Genomic DNA, 19,648 nt, shown 5'->3' with positions numbered 1-19,648 from the left:
GTAAGTGTTGATGTAAGTACAATATGCTGAAGTCTGCTTGTAGAAATGACATAATAATTCATAGAAATATAAGCAAAAGACAGATCATCTGCAGCAGTCTGGAGTTCACAGTGCTAGAAGGGAGCTCTTAATTCTTAGAAGAAACTATAAATGCTCCTGAAATGCAACTTCTGCAACAGACGTTTGTCATCTCTAAACTCATTGACGGTGCTTTATTGGCAACTAAAAGCAAGTCAGTTATGGCTTGAGGAATGTGCTGAACAAGGTCAAGAACATTTTAAGGCAGCAATTTCTTTCGTTGGTAACATAAGGCATTGATGTTTCGACAGCTAAGTAAAGGTCAGGATGATTCAGGGTCAGCCTTAAAACTGCTAGCATTAAAAGAGTCATAAACACACAATGGCCCAGAATTTTCTACTGTTCAACTGGTTTTATAGCTGATTACTCCAGAGTGAGCATCGGTAGTCAGTAATCATAAAATGTCCTGTTGGGTTTACCCCTAAAGTGAGGAGAACATTGTGGAGGTTTTTTTGAATATCTATTTTTTGCTATGTTGTAAACATGCCGGAAAAGCTCTTTGCAGTTTGTAAATTATTCCTGGAGTCCAAGAGTTAAAAATTGGCTGGTCTAGGTAGTGATAGTCTTTCTTACAGCTTCAGCAGAAGTTGGACATAGTCCCTTTTTCTTGAAGATAAGATTATGGGCATTTTGTTTGTTAGAAGAATTTTCACTGCATGAGAATAATTCATGTTTCCTAAGTGTGCCACTTTTCTTTAGTACGCCTTTTCTGTAGTCGAAATGTGGCTGTGTCCTGTCCATCATCTGTCCTAGAATTTGAAAATGAGTGACAGAAACTATTTGTTAAAAATTGTTAAAATTTTTCCACAAATACTACAGGAAAGATACATTGTTTATGTAGTTGCACTGTGGTGTATACACTTAACAATACTGGGGAAAAAAAATTGGTCAGTGGGGTGTGTTAAAGGTTTTATTTTCATGAATGCTTTGCTTTGCCAGCTCTGATTTATAAATCTGTGGATTCTGGAACCCTAATTAAATATTAATGGGATAGTATTTGCCCCATAAAACCACCTGCTAGAACTGGAGTTTGCTCAGTAAAACTCTCATCCCCCACCTCCAAAGATCAGATACTTTCTTAGCATCCTGATCTGTCAAAGGCTTAATAAGAAGAAATTTGTTTTACATATCTAAGGCTAATAAAACAAATCATTGCAGTAGCGAACAGGTGGAAACATTCATGTTCTCTGAAGTTTAGACTGGTATATCACAACAGATACTGATTTCTAGAGACTGATAGTTTATTATTAGTTTATTTCTCATAATTAGTCTGTCTGTGTGCTCACATGGACTTCATGAGTCACATCTCATCTCATTATCTTGGGAAAAAGACCTATTATTTTTGAAAGCCATCCAGTCAATAAATTAGCTTGGAAGAAATGATAGTCCAAAGCACCTTTTCAATAGATTGCTGTCATGCTTGGTTCCTATCAAAGAGAAGCCTGAATTTTTTGTCGTGACATATGGATTAACTGAGCCTTCCCTGCTGTGAGAAAACAAAAGACAATTGGTGATGCATGGAGCAAACTGATCTTAAAACAGAGACATCAACAAAGAAACATGACAGCATGAAAAGACAGAGTACAGTCTGCTGTCCACATTTACAAAGTCATTCTGTCTGTAGTTCCAACGTACATCTACTGTCTATTTTTTTTTCTCTCAAAGTAAGTGACAGTGTTCCTTAACTACAGCATCTCAAAAGCCCCTGCACCTCAGACAGAAGTAGGGGCATGTTAACCAGAGTTTCTTTTGGTCTCGATCATGCTTTCATGCTTGCCGTTGAACCACAATAACTCACCCAGTGTCAACAAGGAATAATTCTCCAAGCACAGTTCCTTTCTTTGCTCTGGCTTTCATTTGCTCTTCCACACTACTGAGATCGTACAGAAGTTTAGATGTGATACACCCAATTTGTGATATATTCCCCTCATTATTTATACAGGAACATGCTTTTTACCTGATATATTTTTATTTTTTATTCTGCTATGCATGCTTGTGATACCTTTAAATAGCTCACTACATACCATTTAATGTGACCTTGTAGTTGCCAATCACATCTTTATGATTCATCTTGTTTCTAGATATAATATGGGGTCATAAGGCAGCTGGTTCTCAGATGGTGTAAGACAAGGAGTCTATGCTGTATCAGATCACATCTTTCACCAGGTACTGAGGATCAGAGGCTTGTTAGACTGTGGAAGAGGGAAAGTCCCTGTTTGACAGCAGGAGTGACGCAGTCATGATGACTTTCTTCTAGGAGTGCAGCTTGATGAATTTTGAACTTCCTGATATGACTTTTAAAATTTTGCTTCAAATGAATCTTGATCATTATCTGCTGTTCTTGCTCAGGTAGACTAAATGTGTATGTTGGTATTTTACCCCTTCAAGATCTAAGCTTTTTTGGTTTGGTGTCTAACAAATGCTTAGTGTTTTCTTGATTTGTAGAGAAACAGACCTTTCATTTCCTATCTCGTTAAAAGTATCTCTCTCCTCTGAAATTCAAGATATTTGTGTCAAAAAATTAATAGTCCATTATGCAGTTGTTGTCATACTGGCTATTGCTTTTAAGTGTGATTGATTGATTCTTAAAGAACAGCTAATAGACGTCTTTGCCCACTATCCTCTCGTCATTGTTCTAGATAGAAAGACCTTTCAGCAAGAGAAGCTATTGATTTTATTGCACCTTGTACGGACTGTCATCAAAATAGAACTAGAAAGTTTGATCCTTCCCTTACTAATTCCTATTCTACATTGATAATTCCTCTAGCTTGTTGCTATGAGAAATAAGTGAGAGAGGCTCACACAACCTTCTGCAGACAGAAGGTTTCGAGCCATCATCCCTTAAAACATTGTCCCTTAAAATAATTCCCAAGAAAAACATATGGACTGTGTGACTTGCACAGAAACCCTGAAAAGCCCAGAAGAAGAAAATGGTCACATCTTACTTTACCCACAAAGCCCTTAATTATTGATGAGAACTACCTGCTTACATAACTCCCATAATGTAAATATACCTGCATATCACATGCATTAATGGATTTGTCCTTAGGCCACCGTGGCAAGGCAGGGAGAATTTAAAGGGAAATTTGAAATTAAAACACAACCCCGCAGTGCCTTAGGACATTGAGGTGAAATACAGGTACTTAAATCCCGGCAGTATAGTGAGAATTGCAAGCCTAAAGCTCATAATGGCCATGGTTTTGATAGTGATGCTTCCCTAATGCTTAACATTCTGTTTCTGCTTTGTGTCCAGAACTGTCTCTGTCTTAGCAGGGCTCAGCAGCTTTGCCTGTCCCATGCTGATATCCCTCTGTGCAGACTGCTACCTGAGATAACCTCTCCGGAAGACGTGGAGTCCATATCTATCTTCATTAGAAATTATGCTGGAGGATACAGGTCTCTATTCTTGCCCAATAGTTCAAAGTAAGAGATTTTTTTCTCAGTGTTTCCTGTACTTCTGCCAGTCTTCCTCTCTGGTAGCACCTCACAAAGGAGAAACAGGGATGAGAAATTGAGGATTTCTGGACAAATGCGGGGAGAAAGAGGAAGCCAAGACAGGAATGTAGATGGATGGAGCTGCTTTGAGCAGGCTCTGGCTCCTCAGTGCAGTGCAGTGTGATGCGGGAGCAGGAGGAGGCACCGAGCTGAACAAAAGATGGCTTGGTCTTGATCCCTCTTCTAGAGATTCCTGATTTATCTAGTGATCGCTTGATGTAAAGATCAGGATAATTCCAGACTGAAAATTCCAAAAGGACATAGTTATTTTTTCATAGGCCAGGATGTAAGCCCAGAGGAAGATGAGATTTAGAACATGTCTTTGTCTTTTGTATTTTTCTGTTGGATAATTTAAGTAGCTTCCTTCTTGGTGATGCTGAGGATCCATTTCTTCTCTGCTGGAAGATTAGGTGCTGCAAGTCTACTTGAGGAGCTAAACAGCCTAAAGTTAATTTGTTTACACCTTTATAGCTCTTCTCATGGCTTCTTTCAGGTCACCTATGAGCTTTGAGAGCAAGAATATAAACCCAATGTCCCATACAATTGTAATGCCTGAGCTATCAAATTCTGATTCCTGCGCTGTATTTACTGACTTCTAAGTAAGTGAAAACAAGCCTTAAGATGGACAGAATAGTTTATCAGTTAATATTGTATAATATTAATGTTTATCACTGCTGTGCTCAACACTCAAAAAGGGCAAATATAAAAAACACCATAAATTTGAAGTTTCCAGCTCAGTAGTGTTGCAACAGCCAAAATACATCATAGCAGTTCAGGAAGCAAACTTCATTTTCACTGAGAATTATAAGAAAATGTATACAAAGAGAAACTGCTTTTCAAACTAGATTTTAGTACATGGCTGTAATTCATAATAAAAGGAGCAGATGTCCTGGGGGGCTGCTACCTAGTTCAACATACACATAGTTAAGTGACAGGGGAGGAGCAACATGGCTGCAGAGGCATCCCCCTTTATCCATATCATGTCCAGACTCAGCTCTGAATGTCAATTGCATATTGCCCTGGTCCAAATTATCAGCTATAATACAAGATAATTGATGTTAAATGAATGTTGTCTACCATATCAGCTTAATGAAATTAAGTGTTTCTGTCATATTTTCCTACCAGAAGTTCAGTACAAAAGTGGGGAAACTGCTGTTGCAAAGAATGACATAGTAGGAGTGAGATTTTGTTCTGCAATCATTTAGATCCGCTAAATCAACTTTGCAATTGCTGATCCATCTCCAGTCTTTGCCTGCATGCATCATTGCTGGAGATAAAGGTCTTGTAAAGAAAATTAAGGAGGCAATTTGCTGATGGTGTACAAAGATACAATAGAACCTATATTGGTCTTCCGTTAGCCCTGCAGTGCTAACCTTAGTAGATCTGGCTTATCAATAAATATATGGCTACAAAGGAAGGTGCTGCTATGCTGAGAAGAAAGTTGTCACATTATTTTTCTAATTCTAACTAAACTATAAAACCTGATCATTTCCCATGGTCATAACATTGCAAATAAATGCAGCTAGCAGGTTCGGACTACCTTGACTCCACTGGTATAATCACCCATGCTATCATGGGAGATGGGTGCATGCAAATTTGCATTTTGAAATTGTAGCTGGCCTTTGCTTTTATTCAGCCTCTAGATGTTTTTTTTTGCAATCTAAAAGACAAATATATTTCTCTCCTAAGAGAAAACATCATAGCATGCTGTAATGTCAGAGGTAGTTTGCCATTTTTTGGTTATTACTTATATTAGCATAAGGCTAAAGATCCCCAGGCAACGTTCAGGATTCTGTTGCACCCAAACACAAACCAAAAAGATTATTCTCACTTCAAGGAGCAAAAGGCTTAGTTGTTGGAAGTCACTGCAAATTAGTTAAATTGGCAACCTCCAAAGCTATTTTGTAACGTGAGTTAGAACCCCATTTTTTAGCACAGGAATTACTAGAAAAAAGATCAGTGTGTTGTACCTGAGGCTGCAACACACTATGGTTACAGTGATAGGATTCATAATTAAAAGGCTGTAAACCAGCAAGGAATGTAGGATTGAAAAGCACTGCCTGGTGACCAAATCCAGTTCCCTGTTATCACATAAACCCATATTTTAGAATTATTTTAATGAACTCACAAATTTCCACCATGTAACTAGTTTTTTATTTTGTTCCTATTGCTTGTATTAGGAAGTTTGTCCAGACACTCACTTGTTAAACACCTAAAAACTCCCTCGTAATTTCCTGCTTAAACATATGTGCATGGCTAGTTTGGACTGGCTTGTTCTTATGCCAGCATTGTGTTTTAGCTTTGCCAACATTCTTGCATGTCCCTGATACTTATCCCATCCCACCCCCCTTTTCATAGTGTGCTTTAAGAGAGCAGTCAGATAACAATCCCTCTTTCTGCCCCAACCTTCATTCTGCTAGTTTAAACAAGCCTTATTTTTGCTCGTCTAAACAGATCAAATTCTTTCTAGTTTCCTGGCTGCCTGTCCATCCTAGGCCTGCTCCATACCTGCATCCTGCTGAATTCTTTTCTTCACACTCCTGAATTTTTGTATGTGGTATCTCAGAAGGCCTGCTAGTAGGAGCAATATATCTGCATTGCTAATGTAACACTATATTTTAGCAGCATACTAATTTTTTTTTTTTTTTTTTTTTTACTGCCTTATCACATTACTGGCTCACAGAATCGTGTGAGTAACTCCATTTCTTCTCTTTGTGTGGCATGCCAAATACAGCAAAGATTGCTGTTGTTATTAGTCCCCGTGTGTATCATCTACCTTCTTGTGGGTTTAGATTTCATCCATGTTTTACTTCAGCCCCAAAGTCATCTTGTTTTTCCAGGGTGATATTCTCATTCTCTTCAACACATCTCACCTTTTCACCAGCAAATTTCATGAGGTTATGCCTATACTTTGTGCCATATGCAGAGACAGTGCTATTTTTTTTCCCCAAGACGTATCCTTGAGAGATTCATTAGGGAGCTTCCCATAACTAAACAATTCCCTTTTGAACACAACTCACCATTGTATCCTCCTTAGCTTTTATCGTTATACAGTAACCTGCTTGAGGTTAAACTAATAATTTTCCACATGTAATAAATGCTTCACTGAAGTCTGAATAGATTTGAGTTTGCATCTAAAAAGTCAATAATAGAAGAAGAATGTTGAGTTAGTTTGGCATGATTTAGCTTCATAAACTTTTTAGAATTTTATACCATTTCCATTAATCTTTAATTATAGTAACCTTCAAAAATATTTTTTTATTTTTAGACAAATTTTGAGGTCAGTCTAAAAAGCGTATAATTGCTGACACTGCCTTTCTCCTCCGTATATCTAGGTGCTTCATTTATTATTGTCTTGATACTTGAATTAATAAAACATGCTTGATTTGCAGTACTTAGTCCACTCCACGCTGGTTTTGTTGGAATGAAAACCGCCTTTATGACTATTATATATTCTTCTCAGACGCTTTTTGTGTAAGTCTTTGTAGTAATGTGGGTTTCTCCACAAGTTAATAATAAGCACAGAATTATTAGTTGGGAATTCCATTCCAACACCATTTTGTTGTTGTTGGATGTGATCAAGGTACAAACCGTTAAGCTGTAGATAAACAGACATGCAGGCATGTGTGAAATATTTAATTGCCACTTTCTCGCTGCAGTCCTGTGCTTGCTGTTTCATGAAGCATGGTCAGCGCAATTCCCATACTCAGAATGATTTTATTTGCATTTAGCAACAAATACTGCTGATGCTAATATCTGTCTCCCTTAAGAATTTAAAAAGAAAGCTTATTAAACCATTTTCAGTTCATCAGCTCCCTGTAGACAAGAGTGTTTAAATCCTGCCTTGTAATACGTAAATACCTATATATATATGTATTGGCATATGAGGTTAACTCTATGTATTAAAAGAGCTGTTCCAGGATATGTACGATTCCTTAAGAATAAAGGAAATTAAATACCTTTTAATGTATAATAGTTGTTACAAAGATGAGTATTCTCCATGCTTCTGAAATACCCATGATTAGGAAAGCAGGATCTATCTACTACTAACTTTCTTAATAGTTCATTTATTCTTTGTAAGAGAAGTTGGTTACTAACATTTGATAGGTAAGTATGGGGCAAAGCTTGCAAATATCCTCACCTGCAGTGTGCAGGTATCATCTTCGAGATGTGACATTTGAAAAGAAAGCCTGCTAAAAGTTTAGGAGTTAGGGAAGGATCTGGAGCAAAGTGCTTCAGCACCTTAAGGGAAAAATATATCTATATGATTTTTTTTTTTAAATTATGGTCCCTGATGGGTACTTTTGGAATATACATTTTAGCATGAGGCATTCCCTTTCCTCATGTCTTTGGTCTCAGACTAAAGTCGAACTAAGTGGTGGTGTTTAAACAATACATTTGGGCATTTGAGTTTGACCCATTTTAGTTGAAAAAAAATCTGGATAAATTTGATTTGTAGATCACATGGGTCACTCTTGTCTACAGGGAGGGGACCCAGGAGGAGAGAACGAGAAAAAAAAAATCTCTTTTGTCAAAATATGGCAATGATGTTATCTGAATTTTAAAACATCTGGTTTAGTTCTAAAAACATCTGAAAATATGGGTCAGTTTTTGCAGTTTCTACCCATTCAAAATACATACTGCAGTCTGTAAGTGTTAATCAGGGAAAAATAAATACAAAATCTTAGATTTTTTTTTTGCTTAGATTTCGGTTTCATCATTCCCATGAAATTCTCCTGGTTTCTGTTAATCGTTGGGAAATAGATTTATAGTAGGTGAACTGTCTCTCAGGAGAAAAAAGCACAGACAAATGCTCCTTTATGCTATGGATAAAGCACCTTTCAAAGGCAATAAAAACATGAAGAATAAGGGGAAAACTCTCCTTTTTCATTTCATCCTTTCCTTCCTCTTTCCCTCCAAGCCACTACATTAATTAGCTGTCTGACTGATTACTCAGTCAAGGACTTAAGAGATCAATGGTGACAGTAGCCAGGCAGGTAATTTAGAGGAAAAAACAGTAAAGTAATGCTCTAATGTCTTTCTGAGAATGAAGTGTGGTCTAGTTGTGTCAGCAGAACAGACAGAGAGGAAAGTTGTACAGAGAAACATGCTATTGAGTTTCAGTTCTTCTGTGACAAATTACCTGCAAGTGTATTCCTGGGATTTCATTAGCTCCTAATTGGAAGCAAACAAACAAAGCATTTATTCCTTTGAATTTTAGTATTTTAAGTACTAGTGATGTGCTTCGCCCTGTATTAGAAAGAGGAGGAAACACAGGCTTTCCAAGTGGCTCACATCTGAAATACATGAGCAATTCCAAAGGGACGGGGAAACCCTGAGGAGAATTCAACTTGTGAGCACTTTTTTCTTTGATATATTTCACAACTGCATTTTCAGTGATGTAGATGAGAGTTACTAGTTTTAACATCTAGAAACCAAATTTGGAGGGGGCTGTCTACCCCAGAGGATAAATCAGAACACTTGAAGTATTAGCCCTGGTTAATACTGTAGTTTGACATGCAGTGGTTGCTGGAGTGTTATTATTGCCTGGTTTGCGTGATTGAGTTCATCCCTTTGGTACAGCCGTGACACTCACTGAACTACGCTGTGAACTACCTGAAAAATTCATTAGGTGAAACAGACGTCTTTTATCACTTTTTTTTTTTTTTTTATTTATTTGTTTCAATTTTCTTAGAGAATAACTCTTTGAAATTTCCTACCCTCTGGATAGATCAAGAATATTTGAAGAATATTTATCAAGAATATTTATCAGCTTGTCTGCCTATGGTTGGTTGGCTAAGTCTCAAAGGGCTCTCTGTATTTCCTGACTTGATGAACCTTTAAACACTCCTATCACGAATACCCCAAATTTGATTTCTCTGAACACAGAAGCATGCAGGTACTCTGCTGAGTTTTTGAATGCTTTGCTTGTTCAGCTGCTTGCAGATTTTTCAGGTGGGTAACAGCATGGCCTAAAGAAGATCACTAAGAAAAGAATTGTTAAATAAAATAAAAAAAAAATATTTCCTCCTAGAAAATTGTAATATTTGCACCGCTCTGCAAAATAGTGGATTGCTCTGAAGTTTCTAAACCCTAATTCTTTTCTTTGTATTGAGATGAGGCTGGAATAGCTCTATTAAGTTTATTTGACCTGTGTAGGTCAGAGAAGATGCAAGTCCCCCCCAAATATGTGATTTTAATTTGAATGTAGATAAGTACACTAGATTAGCCACTAATTGGAGTTTCATTATCCCAAATCCAGAAATAGATAAAAGTACTCCCAGTTGTTATTGCCTGCCAACATAAAACTTACTTTAGGATTATATTGTCAATAGCATGTTCTTGCTAGGGTTTTGGTTAACTAATGCTAAAGAGAAAAGCTAAGAAATGAGATCAGCAGCCTTTATATAAGTAATTGTGAATGTGGGTAACATTTTATTTTCTCAATCATCAGATGTAATAGCTCCCTACAGAAATATTCTCCTGACTTGAATATCAATGGATTTCTACTTGTTCTATCAAAAAGAACCACTTTAGTTGAACATTTTTTCCCTTTTAGAGAGACTGCTATGGGGTCAAATTGCTCAGACCCAATTTATTTATTTTATTTATTTCTTTATCCTCACCTGTACTGGCACTTATGAAGCAATGCCCGCTGCAGGCAGAGCCACCATGAGGCTCCCAGTCCCAGTTGCCTGGTCCCAGCCTGATTTGCTCAAACACGCAGCGAGTTTGTCGTTACGCTCCGTGCAGGGGTTCGGCCCTTTGTGGCAGCTAATGTCTCCGGATGGCTGTGTTGCTACCAAGTAATGGAAGAGGGGTCAGGGGGCAGAAATGCTCAGAAAGAGAGAAATGAAGCAGGAATTTCAATTCAGAGCTAATGGATGGGGTTCGGAAGCTTCTATTAGCAGAAATTATCACTGTATTAATGTATTTCAGGCAGCATGTTTTACAGTTGAATATGGTGTTATTTTCCTAGTTATCCATTCCCTGACAAGTGGTTATAATCAAAGCTGTCTGTGAGCACTATTATCAGAAACTTACTATTATGTGCTGTAGCAAAAAATATCGGGCAACGATGCAGTGCCAGAAAGCTATTATATGTTTTAAAGATCTAGTGCAACACCAAGTATTTATTTATACACTACTTTTACTTCCTGTGGAAGAAAATAATTTGAACTTAATTTTCTTGTCTTACCCAACTGCTTTAGAAAATGTAGCTCCTGAAGTAAGTCCATAATTATAATTAACAGCACAGGCTAGATCCTCAGTTACTGTAAATTAGTGTTCCCCCCATTCATTGCAATGCAGCAATGCCAATTCATTGCAACAGAGAAAGCTTCCAATGGCCTTGCTATGCCACTTTGCATCTTCAGGGGTATTATCAAATATTCTTTGATACAGTATCATACAGAATTTACTCTGTTTGGCCAGAACAATCTTAAAAAAGGGATAAATCTACCATCGTGTTCCTAAAATTCTTTAAAATTATCTTGAAAGATATTATATATCTTTCAATATATTCTGTTGATGAATTAAATCAAGAAAACTGCTATTGCTGTCATGTGGTCTGGCTTTGTAGACCAACTTTATTTTCTTCTTAAATTTCACATTAGCCGTATACTTGAAAATATTACTGTAATTCTAGCATAGCTCTTTCTGCTTATTGTGGAGAAAGGAACTCCAGTGAGACAACACAGAAAGGAAGTAATTACCTAAAAATGTATATATCTGCATAGTTGACTATGAAACATGAAGAAAAAAAAAATCACGAACCACAGGGATTTTGAGGTTAAGGAAATGACTAGGCAATAATAAATTCTACAGTTTTCAACTGATCAATCCTCAAGAAGGCTAAATATTCATCAGATTAATTTGAGCAACAGAGTAATCAATACATTTCTAAAAACATTCTCTGATTCAGACTGGTCTGCCATGGTCTCCATCCAGTTGGCGCTGATGAAAATGATGGCCAAAGACTAAGACTAGTGAAGAAAAATTTAGAATTCCTGAGGATGCGCTGACAGACAGTTCACATCTGAAAACAGGTACTATCCCTGCAACTTCTTTCCAAATCTCCCTTTCTCAGCATCCACTCTTTTTCATCTTACACCTGGGAATTGAACAAACAAAGTCCAAATAGGTTTTTGGAACAATCCTAAATCAGGGATACTGTGAAGACAAATGGTAAATGTCTGTTACCCCAGCTGCTAAGTTAATTACTGTAATGGGAAACATCTTGAGAGAAGCATTGCATATGGTTATTAGCAATTAACCCACCACTCCAAAAATCACAATTCCTGCTAATAACGGAACACAGCACAGCCTTCCTAATTACAATCTCTGCACGAAAATGTCTTTCTATCAGAAGGGAATGTTAAATCCTGTAACTAGCTACGATTTAAAAAGACTGGGAATGGAGATATTGAGGGTTAGACAGAAAAACGAAAATAGAAAAGGGTGGTGTGTTACTGACTCAAAGTTGTGGGCACACTTATTTGTGCTTGGGGATATGCGACAACTTTCATGAGATCTTTGTAGGAGGATAAAATCATAAATGAAAATTAAAATGTTAATGGGGAGGGAAATATGCTTTAAAATGGAGATGGGACTTCATGAGAGAGAACTTTTCTGCAGAATTCATGGTCTGGACAGTGTTGTAAACAATTGGATTACACTGGAATCTGTCAGAACAATTTTCTAATCAACAAGAGAGGAGAATAGTGAAAATTATGTATTTTCCACTCCATGGAAAGTCCTTCAGTACTACATGGAAGGCCTGAGCTGTTTTCTTCTGACCATTTGTATTCTCTACAATTGGATTAGATTGTAGCTCACCTGCACAAAGCCACGAAAGGGAATCAGTGCTCTGAACTGCTCAGTTCAAAAGGTGGTTTAGCAGAGCAAGATGCAATTTAATTCACTCCTTTCACCAATCAGGAAGGGAACTCTTTTGTCAACACGTTCATTGCTTGGCCTGGTGGTGGCTGTGATGTGGCTTGTAGGTATCAAGATCAAAGACACACAATTGTATAGCAAATGAGTTTTGTGACAGTAGGCATGTGTCTAGTTGGTCGTGGCAGGGATTTGGAATATAAAGAAGTCACTAATGCTGGATCCAGTACCCTTTTTTCCTGACATAGCCCACTGTTACCACTGTAAGAAGTAGAATAAATGGGTCTGCTTTTACCTCTGTATTATCTGTGTCAGGTCTGAAGATTTAACTGACTTGGGCACAGTCGGATCAATTATCCCAGTAGGCTTTTGGAATGGCTTTCACAAATGCTAGTTCCCTGCAACTCTTACTCATGTGAATCATCCCATTAAAGTCAACAGCTTTGCAGGATATTCTCCGTTAAAACACAGCTGAGGATAAAACATCAGATAATATTTGTAAGAAGGGCACATTGCATGGACCGGGTTTACATTTCAGTTCAGAACGTCAGCGCCATAGTTGCTAAAGTAAGGCCTGCAAGGCTTTCTGCGCAGATTGCGAGGACGTTTTACACTGCTCCGTCTTGAAAATTCAGCTGCAGGTATATTTTGCTGGGTGACCCCCAGCCAAAGTTGTCATACGTTAAGTGGCCTTCACTGAGTAAGATACTCGCCTCCTCATTTACACGTCGCTGGTCCATGCAACACGCCCTTCTTACAAATATTCTTAATAACTGGGTATAATAAATGTGCCTAATTTTGTAATGATCACAGGTTTGAAAAACAATGTTGAACAGTTTATTGTTGAGTTCCTTAGGATGGAAGAAATTAAAATATTTTTGAAAGACTCGTTTACCTCTCCTGGAAAAAACAGCTGAGCAATAAGATCCTTTGCTATTTTGCCATGATGCTGAAAATAATCCAGGCTGGGATGACATATCAGGACAAAATTAACACTCAGCCTTGACATAATGAAGGTCTATTATTTTATGAAGAAAGATTTTCTGGGGTTTAAGAAATAAAATTATTAGAAAACTATGTGCTCTGCAGGAGGTAATGAGAATAGCTCAACACAAGGTCCTGCGGAGTTAAAACTACTCCAGATGCAAGAAAGGCTTAGCCATTCAATGGAAATTTCAGAGTACAATTAATCTGCTCTAAGGTCAAATAAGGGCTATATGTTTTCTTTACCATGAAGAAATCAGTTGATAAAATCTCAAGGGAATCATGTCAATGCAAGCTTCAAAGCAACGGGCCGTATAGAAACAGCTTTCTTGTTATGATTGGTAAATATTTATCCTCTTTAGCAAAGGCCTTGGAAAATAAAAACCATACAGGAAACTGTGTTTATAAAGTGTGTGTAAGGGACAAGCCGGTGTATCTTGTTACAGGACTGAAAGGAAGACAAATTAATGCACTGCAAAACTGAGCCTGAGCCCTAACTTGAGAGGATGTTGGTGTACCCACACAGTTCTCTCTGTCACCAATTCATACAGGAGCTAATTTGGAGCAATTTGAGACCAAGCCCATTCCACTGGAGTGGAAGGCAATTGCAGTTTTCTTTAGCATCGGTTGGCTCAGGGCCCATCTGCTCATTCACAGCCCAGTGGTTGTTAGTCACAGGTCTCTAAAGAGAGGCAGACCCTGGTGTAATGGACCTACATCAGATCATAAAATGCTTAAGGTGTGTTTCTCCCATTTTTATTTGCTACTACGCACAGTTCCCTTTCCAGGTCGGTTGGTTTCCCTTCTCTCACCAATAATGGGGAAGGAGTTGCCTTCTGACAGCAGTGAAGGTCTGGCGAGATCAGAAAGAGCAGAGGATGGATGATCTAGAGGATAGCGTGCAACTCTGGGATTTAAGAAACTACTCCTCAGTTCCCAGCTTTACATTCTTGCAGTCACTAACTCTCAGCAGTACTTGTGTTACCCCTCCCTCACGATGTTAAATGCATTTATTTTCACGGTTACTTCTTTGAAGTGCTCAGATGTGATTGCAATGGACGTCACACACAGAACAAAGAAGGACCAGAGGAAAAAAGAGAAGCCAAGATACATCTCGCGTGGTAAAGCACAAACAGCTTGGCATCCTGGAGCAGAGGAGAGACTGAGCAGGGGGTGGTCAGCTCTCCGTGAGCTGGGAACCCTCATAAACGTGAGGTTGCGTGTACCTTCATATATTATTCAGTGAAAACAAATCCCTCCTCATCTCCGCCTCTCTGTGTTGTACCCAGCAGGAATTTGGACCGGGGAACCGAAGAACACTGCGGAGGAGGAGAGGCGAGATGAGGCGAGATGAGGCGGTAAATACGCGGACGGAGCCGGGCGGAGACCCGGTGGCGACCGGCTCCAGGGCAGGGAGCACCGAGCCACCCCCGGCGGCCGTGAAGCACTGCGGCCCCGAGCAGCGTGGGGAGCGGCCGGGGGCGGGCCGGGGGCGGGCGGGGGGCGGGCAGGGGCCGGGCCGCGGGCGGGCAGGGGCCGCTTTAAATCATTTGGAGGGCTGGTGGCGGCCGTGCTTGTTGCGGTGGGTGTTGCTGCCGCCGGTACCGTCGAGCTCCGGCCACCTTCCACCTCCCTTCCCTCGGCGGGGTGATGGCCGCGGGAGCGGGGCCGGTGTGCCCGTGCCTCTGCCTGTACCTCTGCCTGTACCTGTGCTGGGCACTGGCCGCCCGGGCCAGCGGCGCGACGGAGCCGCGGCTGCAGCGGGGCATGTGAGTGGGGCGGGGGGTCGCAGCCCCGGGGCGGGGGTCGCGCCGCCTTTGTCTGTGGCGGGGCAGGGTCCTGCGCTCCGCCGGCTCTTCGCGTTGTTCCCCGCTGGATGCGGCTCGGTGTTGATCGCGGTTGAACTCTGCGACAAAGAAAGTTTAGCTGGGTGCGCCTTTAACTCGGCCGGGTTCCCCCCGCAGCGTAGGTTTCTGCTCCGTGGAGTTATTCTTGAGTGGTTACTCGTGAGACTTTCAGCCCCGGGGGAAGGCGGGCGGGATCGCTTGCTTGACTTTGATTCGAGATCTGAAGTGAGCTTCAGAGAGTGCATCGGCATCACTGAGTCTGTTTCTTCCTGCTCATTTAAAAAGCGAACGGGTGGCAGAGCTGAGCTGCACTAGTCCGTGGTTTCTGAGGGGTTACGGTGAGCTTTACCTGATGGAGAACAGTAAGAGAAAAATCAGAGTAATAAAAAGGAAATCCAGCCAGGAGGAGCGGGGACCACGAGCAGACAGAGGTGAGGGCGATGGGAAGCATCCATGCGCAGCTGTAAGCCCAGCTCATTTGCAGACACAAAGGAGTTAGGTCCACACGTATATGTGCTGGTGCTTATGCAGAAGGAAGTTTCTATGAGGCATTTTGCGCGGCATGAGCAACAAATGGCCTTTGTTGTAACTGCACTGTAACATTTTTGTCAAGAGGTAGCTTTCTAGTCAAATGCTAAAGTAGAATAGCTGACAGCATGTGCAAAATATTATGGTTAGATTTTTTTGCTCATTGAAATAGAAAATAAAATTTCTGAAATGTGTTCCATGCTTTGTGCTTTTCTCTGCAAAGCTCCTCTCACATTTTCAAGGAATGTCTGTCCTGCCCTCCACCCTGCTCCCCCCAAGCAACCTGACAGCAGCCTTTTCAAATGTCTATGTAAACCCTAATCTCTAACCTCTTTGCTCTTCCTATTTTTTTTAATTTAACAAACCTCATCCCACTCATTTATAATTAATTTTTCTTTTATTTGGTTTCGGTTTAGTTATTTCTTCTGTCACAAAATTGAAATTTCTAAATCTATTGCTCATTGATTTTTCTATGTAATATGATGTAAATATGTATTTACTAGAAGCGCTTTTAAGGTGGTTTACACTACTCCATTTCACTACAGCACTAAGTATCCATCACAATGTTTAGAGAAGTCTAAGTTCTTTTTCAGGTAAAAAGCTTTTTTCTTTTTTAAAAGTGCTCTGTGTTTTTCAGGCATGCTTCTTGCTTTCTTTATAAGCAATTACTCTACTATGAGGAAGAATAGCATTGGCCTACATTAATCTATTTGCATTTGACATATCAGTAATAACTATGATTCTGCACTTTTGAAACTGGAGGTGGTGTTAACTGCAAATTGCCTCCAAACAATTTTTCTTTGCTTTTACCTTTCTAAAGGTAGTGCCACTGAAATACCAGAAACATTCCCTTCTGGAAATGAAACTCTGAGAATATTGCTGTTGGGTTCGAGTCATCACCAGCAACCAAAAAAACCTGCCCAAACCCCCATACCCATGGCAGAGCCTTGGCTGCTTTTCCCAAGAGGCGTATTTCTGTAGTTACTATGACTCTTAATGCTTTTCTTCAGTTAGGGCAAGTATAAGTATTACTCCCAATTTACTTTATTTAGGGACTTTACCTTCGGTGTAAAGAAAAATACAAGAAGTCATTACTCCTTAGGAGTAAGCCTGACAGCTTTCACCAAGAAACAGTGAAATGTCCTAAAGGACACTTTCCATGAATTACCTTTTTTTAGTAATTCTGTTTTGTTATTTTGACCTTGGTCATCTGCCGTTAATGGGATAAGAGCAACAAATGTATCCCTTGGAACAAACCATGCTGAGTGCTTTCTTTAGCATTTGCTGTTGTTGTTTTGATTGAGAACTTAGGTGGCTGAGGATATACAGGGTATTCTTTGTAATTGTTTTTGTTTTGCTGCTAACTTGAGTATTTACTCCTAGTTAAAATTGCAAGTGATCTGTGTGGGTTTTGGTATTTGGCATCCAAATGTAGAACAGATTATAGGATGACTAGCTATTTCCATCAACTATGTTTCCAGACAATTAGCCCTTGATGATCTTGTATTGGAACTTTAGTGAACACTGGAATGACAAGAGAACAAGTACATGGTTTTCATCAAAAAGCATGCTATTTAGGCCTTGAAATGAGGAATTAACTATCTCTTGTCATAACAAGCATGCTTTTAGCATCTCACTTTGCAGTGAGCTCTGTAGTTCAAAATTAGGGTATATAATGACATAAGTGTGATGTGTGGTAATCAGTATTGAGTTTACTTTCAGAATTATGCTTCACAGAAGGCTGGGGGTATTGTGGGACAGCACAGAAATAGGAACTCAGAGTAGAAGGCTTGAGTTGCTGTCAAAAGTGGTAAATCCTTTCCTAGAGAAATATTCCACCACCAGTTTTAGAAGTACAGATGTTTGCTCATAGGTATACAGGACAGAGCAAAAGGCAGGAGCCGTTATGAAGTATGTGCTAGGAATCCCCTTTGTACAATAAATATTGCCTTTCCTAGTAAGGACTGAGACATGGCTCAAGAATGGATTCTTCTCTTCCCAAGTGATGCACGAGTGAGCGCTTCTTTGGAAAAGTCATGAGATAAACTTTGTCCCTGTCAACAATTAAACCCATTGCCTTGCTCTGTGGTTTTGCAGATCCGGGATGATATCCAAAGGGTCTGACTTGGTTTTAGAGGATATAGCCGCAGTCTTGCATTAAAACAATTTCGTTCAGGCTTTTTGACTGCTCGAATGTTGCAGCTGCATATTTTCACGTAGGCAAGTAAATTTGGTCACATTCCAAGGAACACCTGGATTTAGAGCTGAATTCCTGGCTGAGTAACTGTTCTTTAGCTTCTTCAATTCTATGGGGCACTGCAGGCTTACTTGTGATCCTCCAGATAAATCAAAAGCAAAATCTAGCATTCAGATGGTTTCTGCATCTGCAATACTCCAGCAAACTTGGTCCTTTAACTGTACCAGTGATTGGGTTAGAGATACAGGACTGTTGTACCATGTCTCACTGCAGGCAGGTGTGGTTGTGGACAATATTTCCAAGTAATACAAATAACAATTTTTTTAGGCAAGTAGGTGTAATTAAAAAGGTGAAGTCCACTTTTTTGAGGATTAGAATGTATTTCAAAATGAACTACTGGTGTACAAAGCATTTCCATACGAAAAGATGCATCTGAATTTTGATTGCTACTGTGGAACAAATTGTGTCACTTTGAACATGTTTTCTGCATCGCATTCCAACAAAGTAATACAAAAAAATTCTTCTATAAAGTATATGGTGATACAGCTTAAACTTGGAGCCTGGAGTTTTGTCATAATACTGCTCAAACAACGTGAAAAGTAGGTTGTATAATCATTTCTTGGTGCGAAATTGTCTCAGTATATTGGCTGTTTAGCCACTACATTGTAATTTCACCTCCATTGATGTCAATTTGCAGGTGTGAGGAAGGTTTGTATGCCTAGTGTTAAATAAGGGCTTAAAGTATGTTTAGTTTTTGGAGCTGAAATGAGTAATGTAGTAGAATCTCCTTCTACTTCTTCAAATGGGATATCATATATTCACAGATTTGATAGTTAAAACCTGCAGTCTTTTTTTATAGTGAAAACAAGGACCTGATATGCCATTGTGGTGTATTTAGATTTGTATCTTACATTAAGTCTTTCTTATCAAGTCTTTTTAAACCTTGGTTGAAGCAATGCTGGCAACCCAGAGTCACTGCCAAATTCTGATTTACACTACTGAATTTTACCTAAATTTTTTTTTTCAGCTGAAGCCTCAAGTATTTCTTCCCAGTTCTGTCTGCCTAGAATCTGTAAGGTTGCAGTAAACCCTCAGTATTCTTGAATGGTAGCTACCTCCAGCCTTTGAGGTTTGAGTAATATGACTTTAGTGAGCATGGTTTAAATGCTTTGGCATAAGTTACAGCAATCTTGTCCTATTCTTCCATTCCTTCCCACCCCCCAATACTTTAATATCCAGTTGTTCTTGCTAGGGAAGAAAAATAAATGTTGAAGACTGAGATGTTTCTCATCTTTGTGAATGCAAACATCATGCTGAACAAAAAATAGTTGTTCTAGCCTGTGCACTACAGTATCTTGCCACCAGATAGAGCTCATGCTGGTCAACATTGTAACATGGAATCACATTTTTCAAGAGATTGCACTTAAAGCCTATGTTTCAGAGTTTCTAGAGGAAAATTACCATCTGTTAAAAGACTAAATTCAAAATTAAAGGGCTCTTTTTTTTCTCCTGCAGTATATTCATTGATGGGAGACTTAATGAATGTCATCATGCTATAGCTCTTCTCCTGATTTATGACATTTTTTCCTGCTCTTCAGGAGAAAAATGAGATTAAGACTTCCTC

General features: G+C 39.3%; 1 protein-coding gene across 1 annotated transcript in view; it reads left to right on the top strand.

Annotated features, from left to right (window-relative positions):
* The first annotated feature begins 15,030 nt into the window (after positions 1 to 15,030).
* LOC104636407 (uncharacterized) overlaps positions 15,031 to 19,648 on the top strand; it is a 202,107-nt gene continuing 197,489 nt past the window's right edge. Inside the window, 1 exon segment of the mRNA XM_075761610.1 lies at positions 15,031 to 15,221. Coding sequence (XP_075617725.1) covers positions 15,103 to 15,221 — 119 coding nt within the window. The 5' untranslated portion in view covers positions 15,031 to 15,102.

Source organism: Balearica regulorum, chromosome 9 (genome assembly GCF_011004875.1).
Source record: "Balearica regulorum gibbericeps isolate bBalReg1 chromosome 9, bBalReg1.pri, whole genome shotgun sequence".
Taxonomy (NCBI): Eukaryota; Metazoa; Chordata; class Aves; order Gruiformes; family Gruidae; genus Balearica; species Balearica regulorum.
Note: the sequence above shows the minus strand (reverse complement) of the source record. Positions and strands in the feature narration are given on the sequence as shown.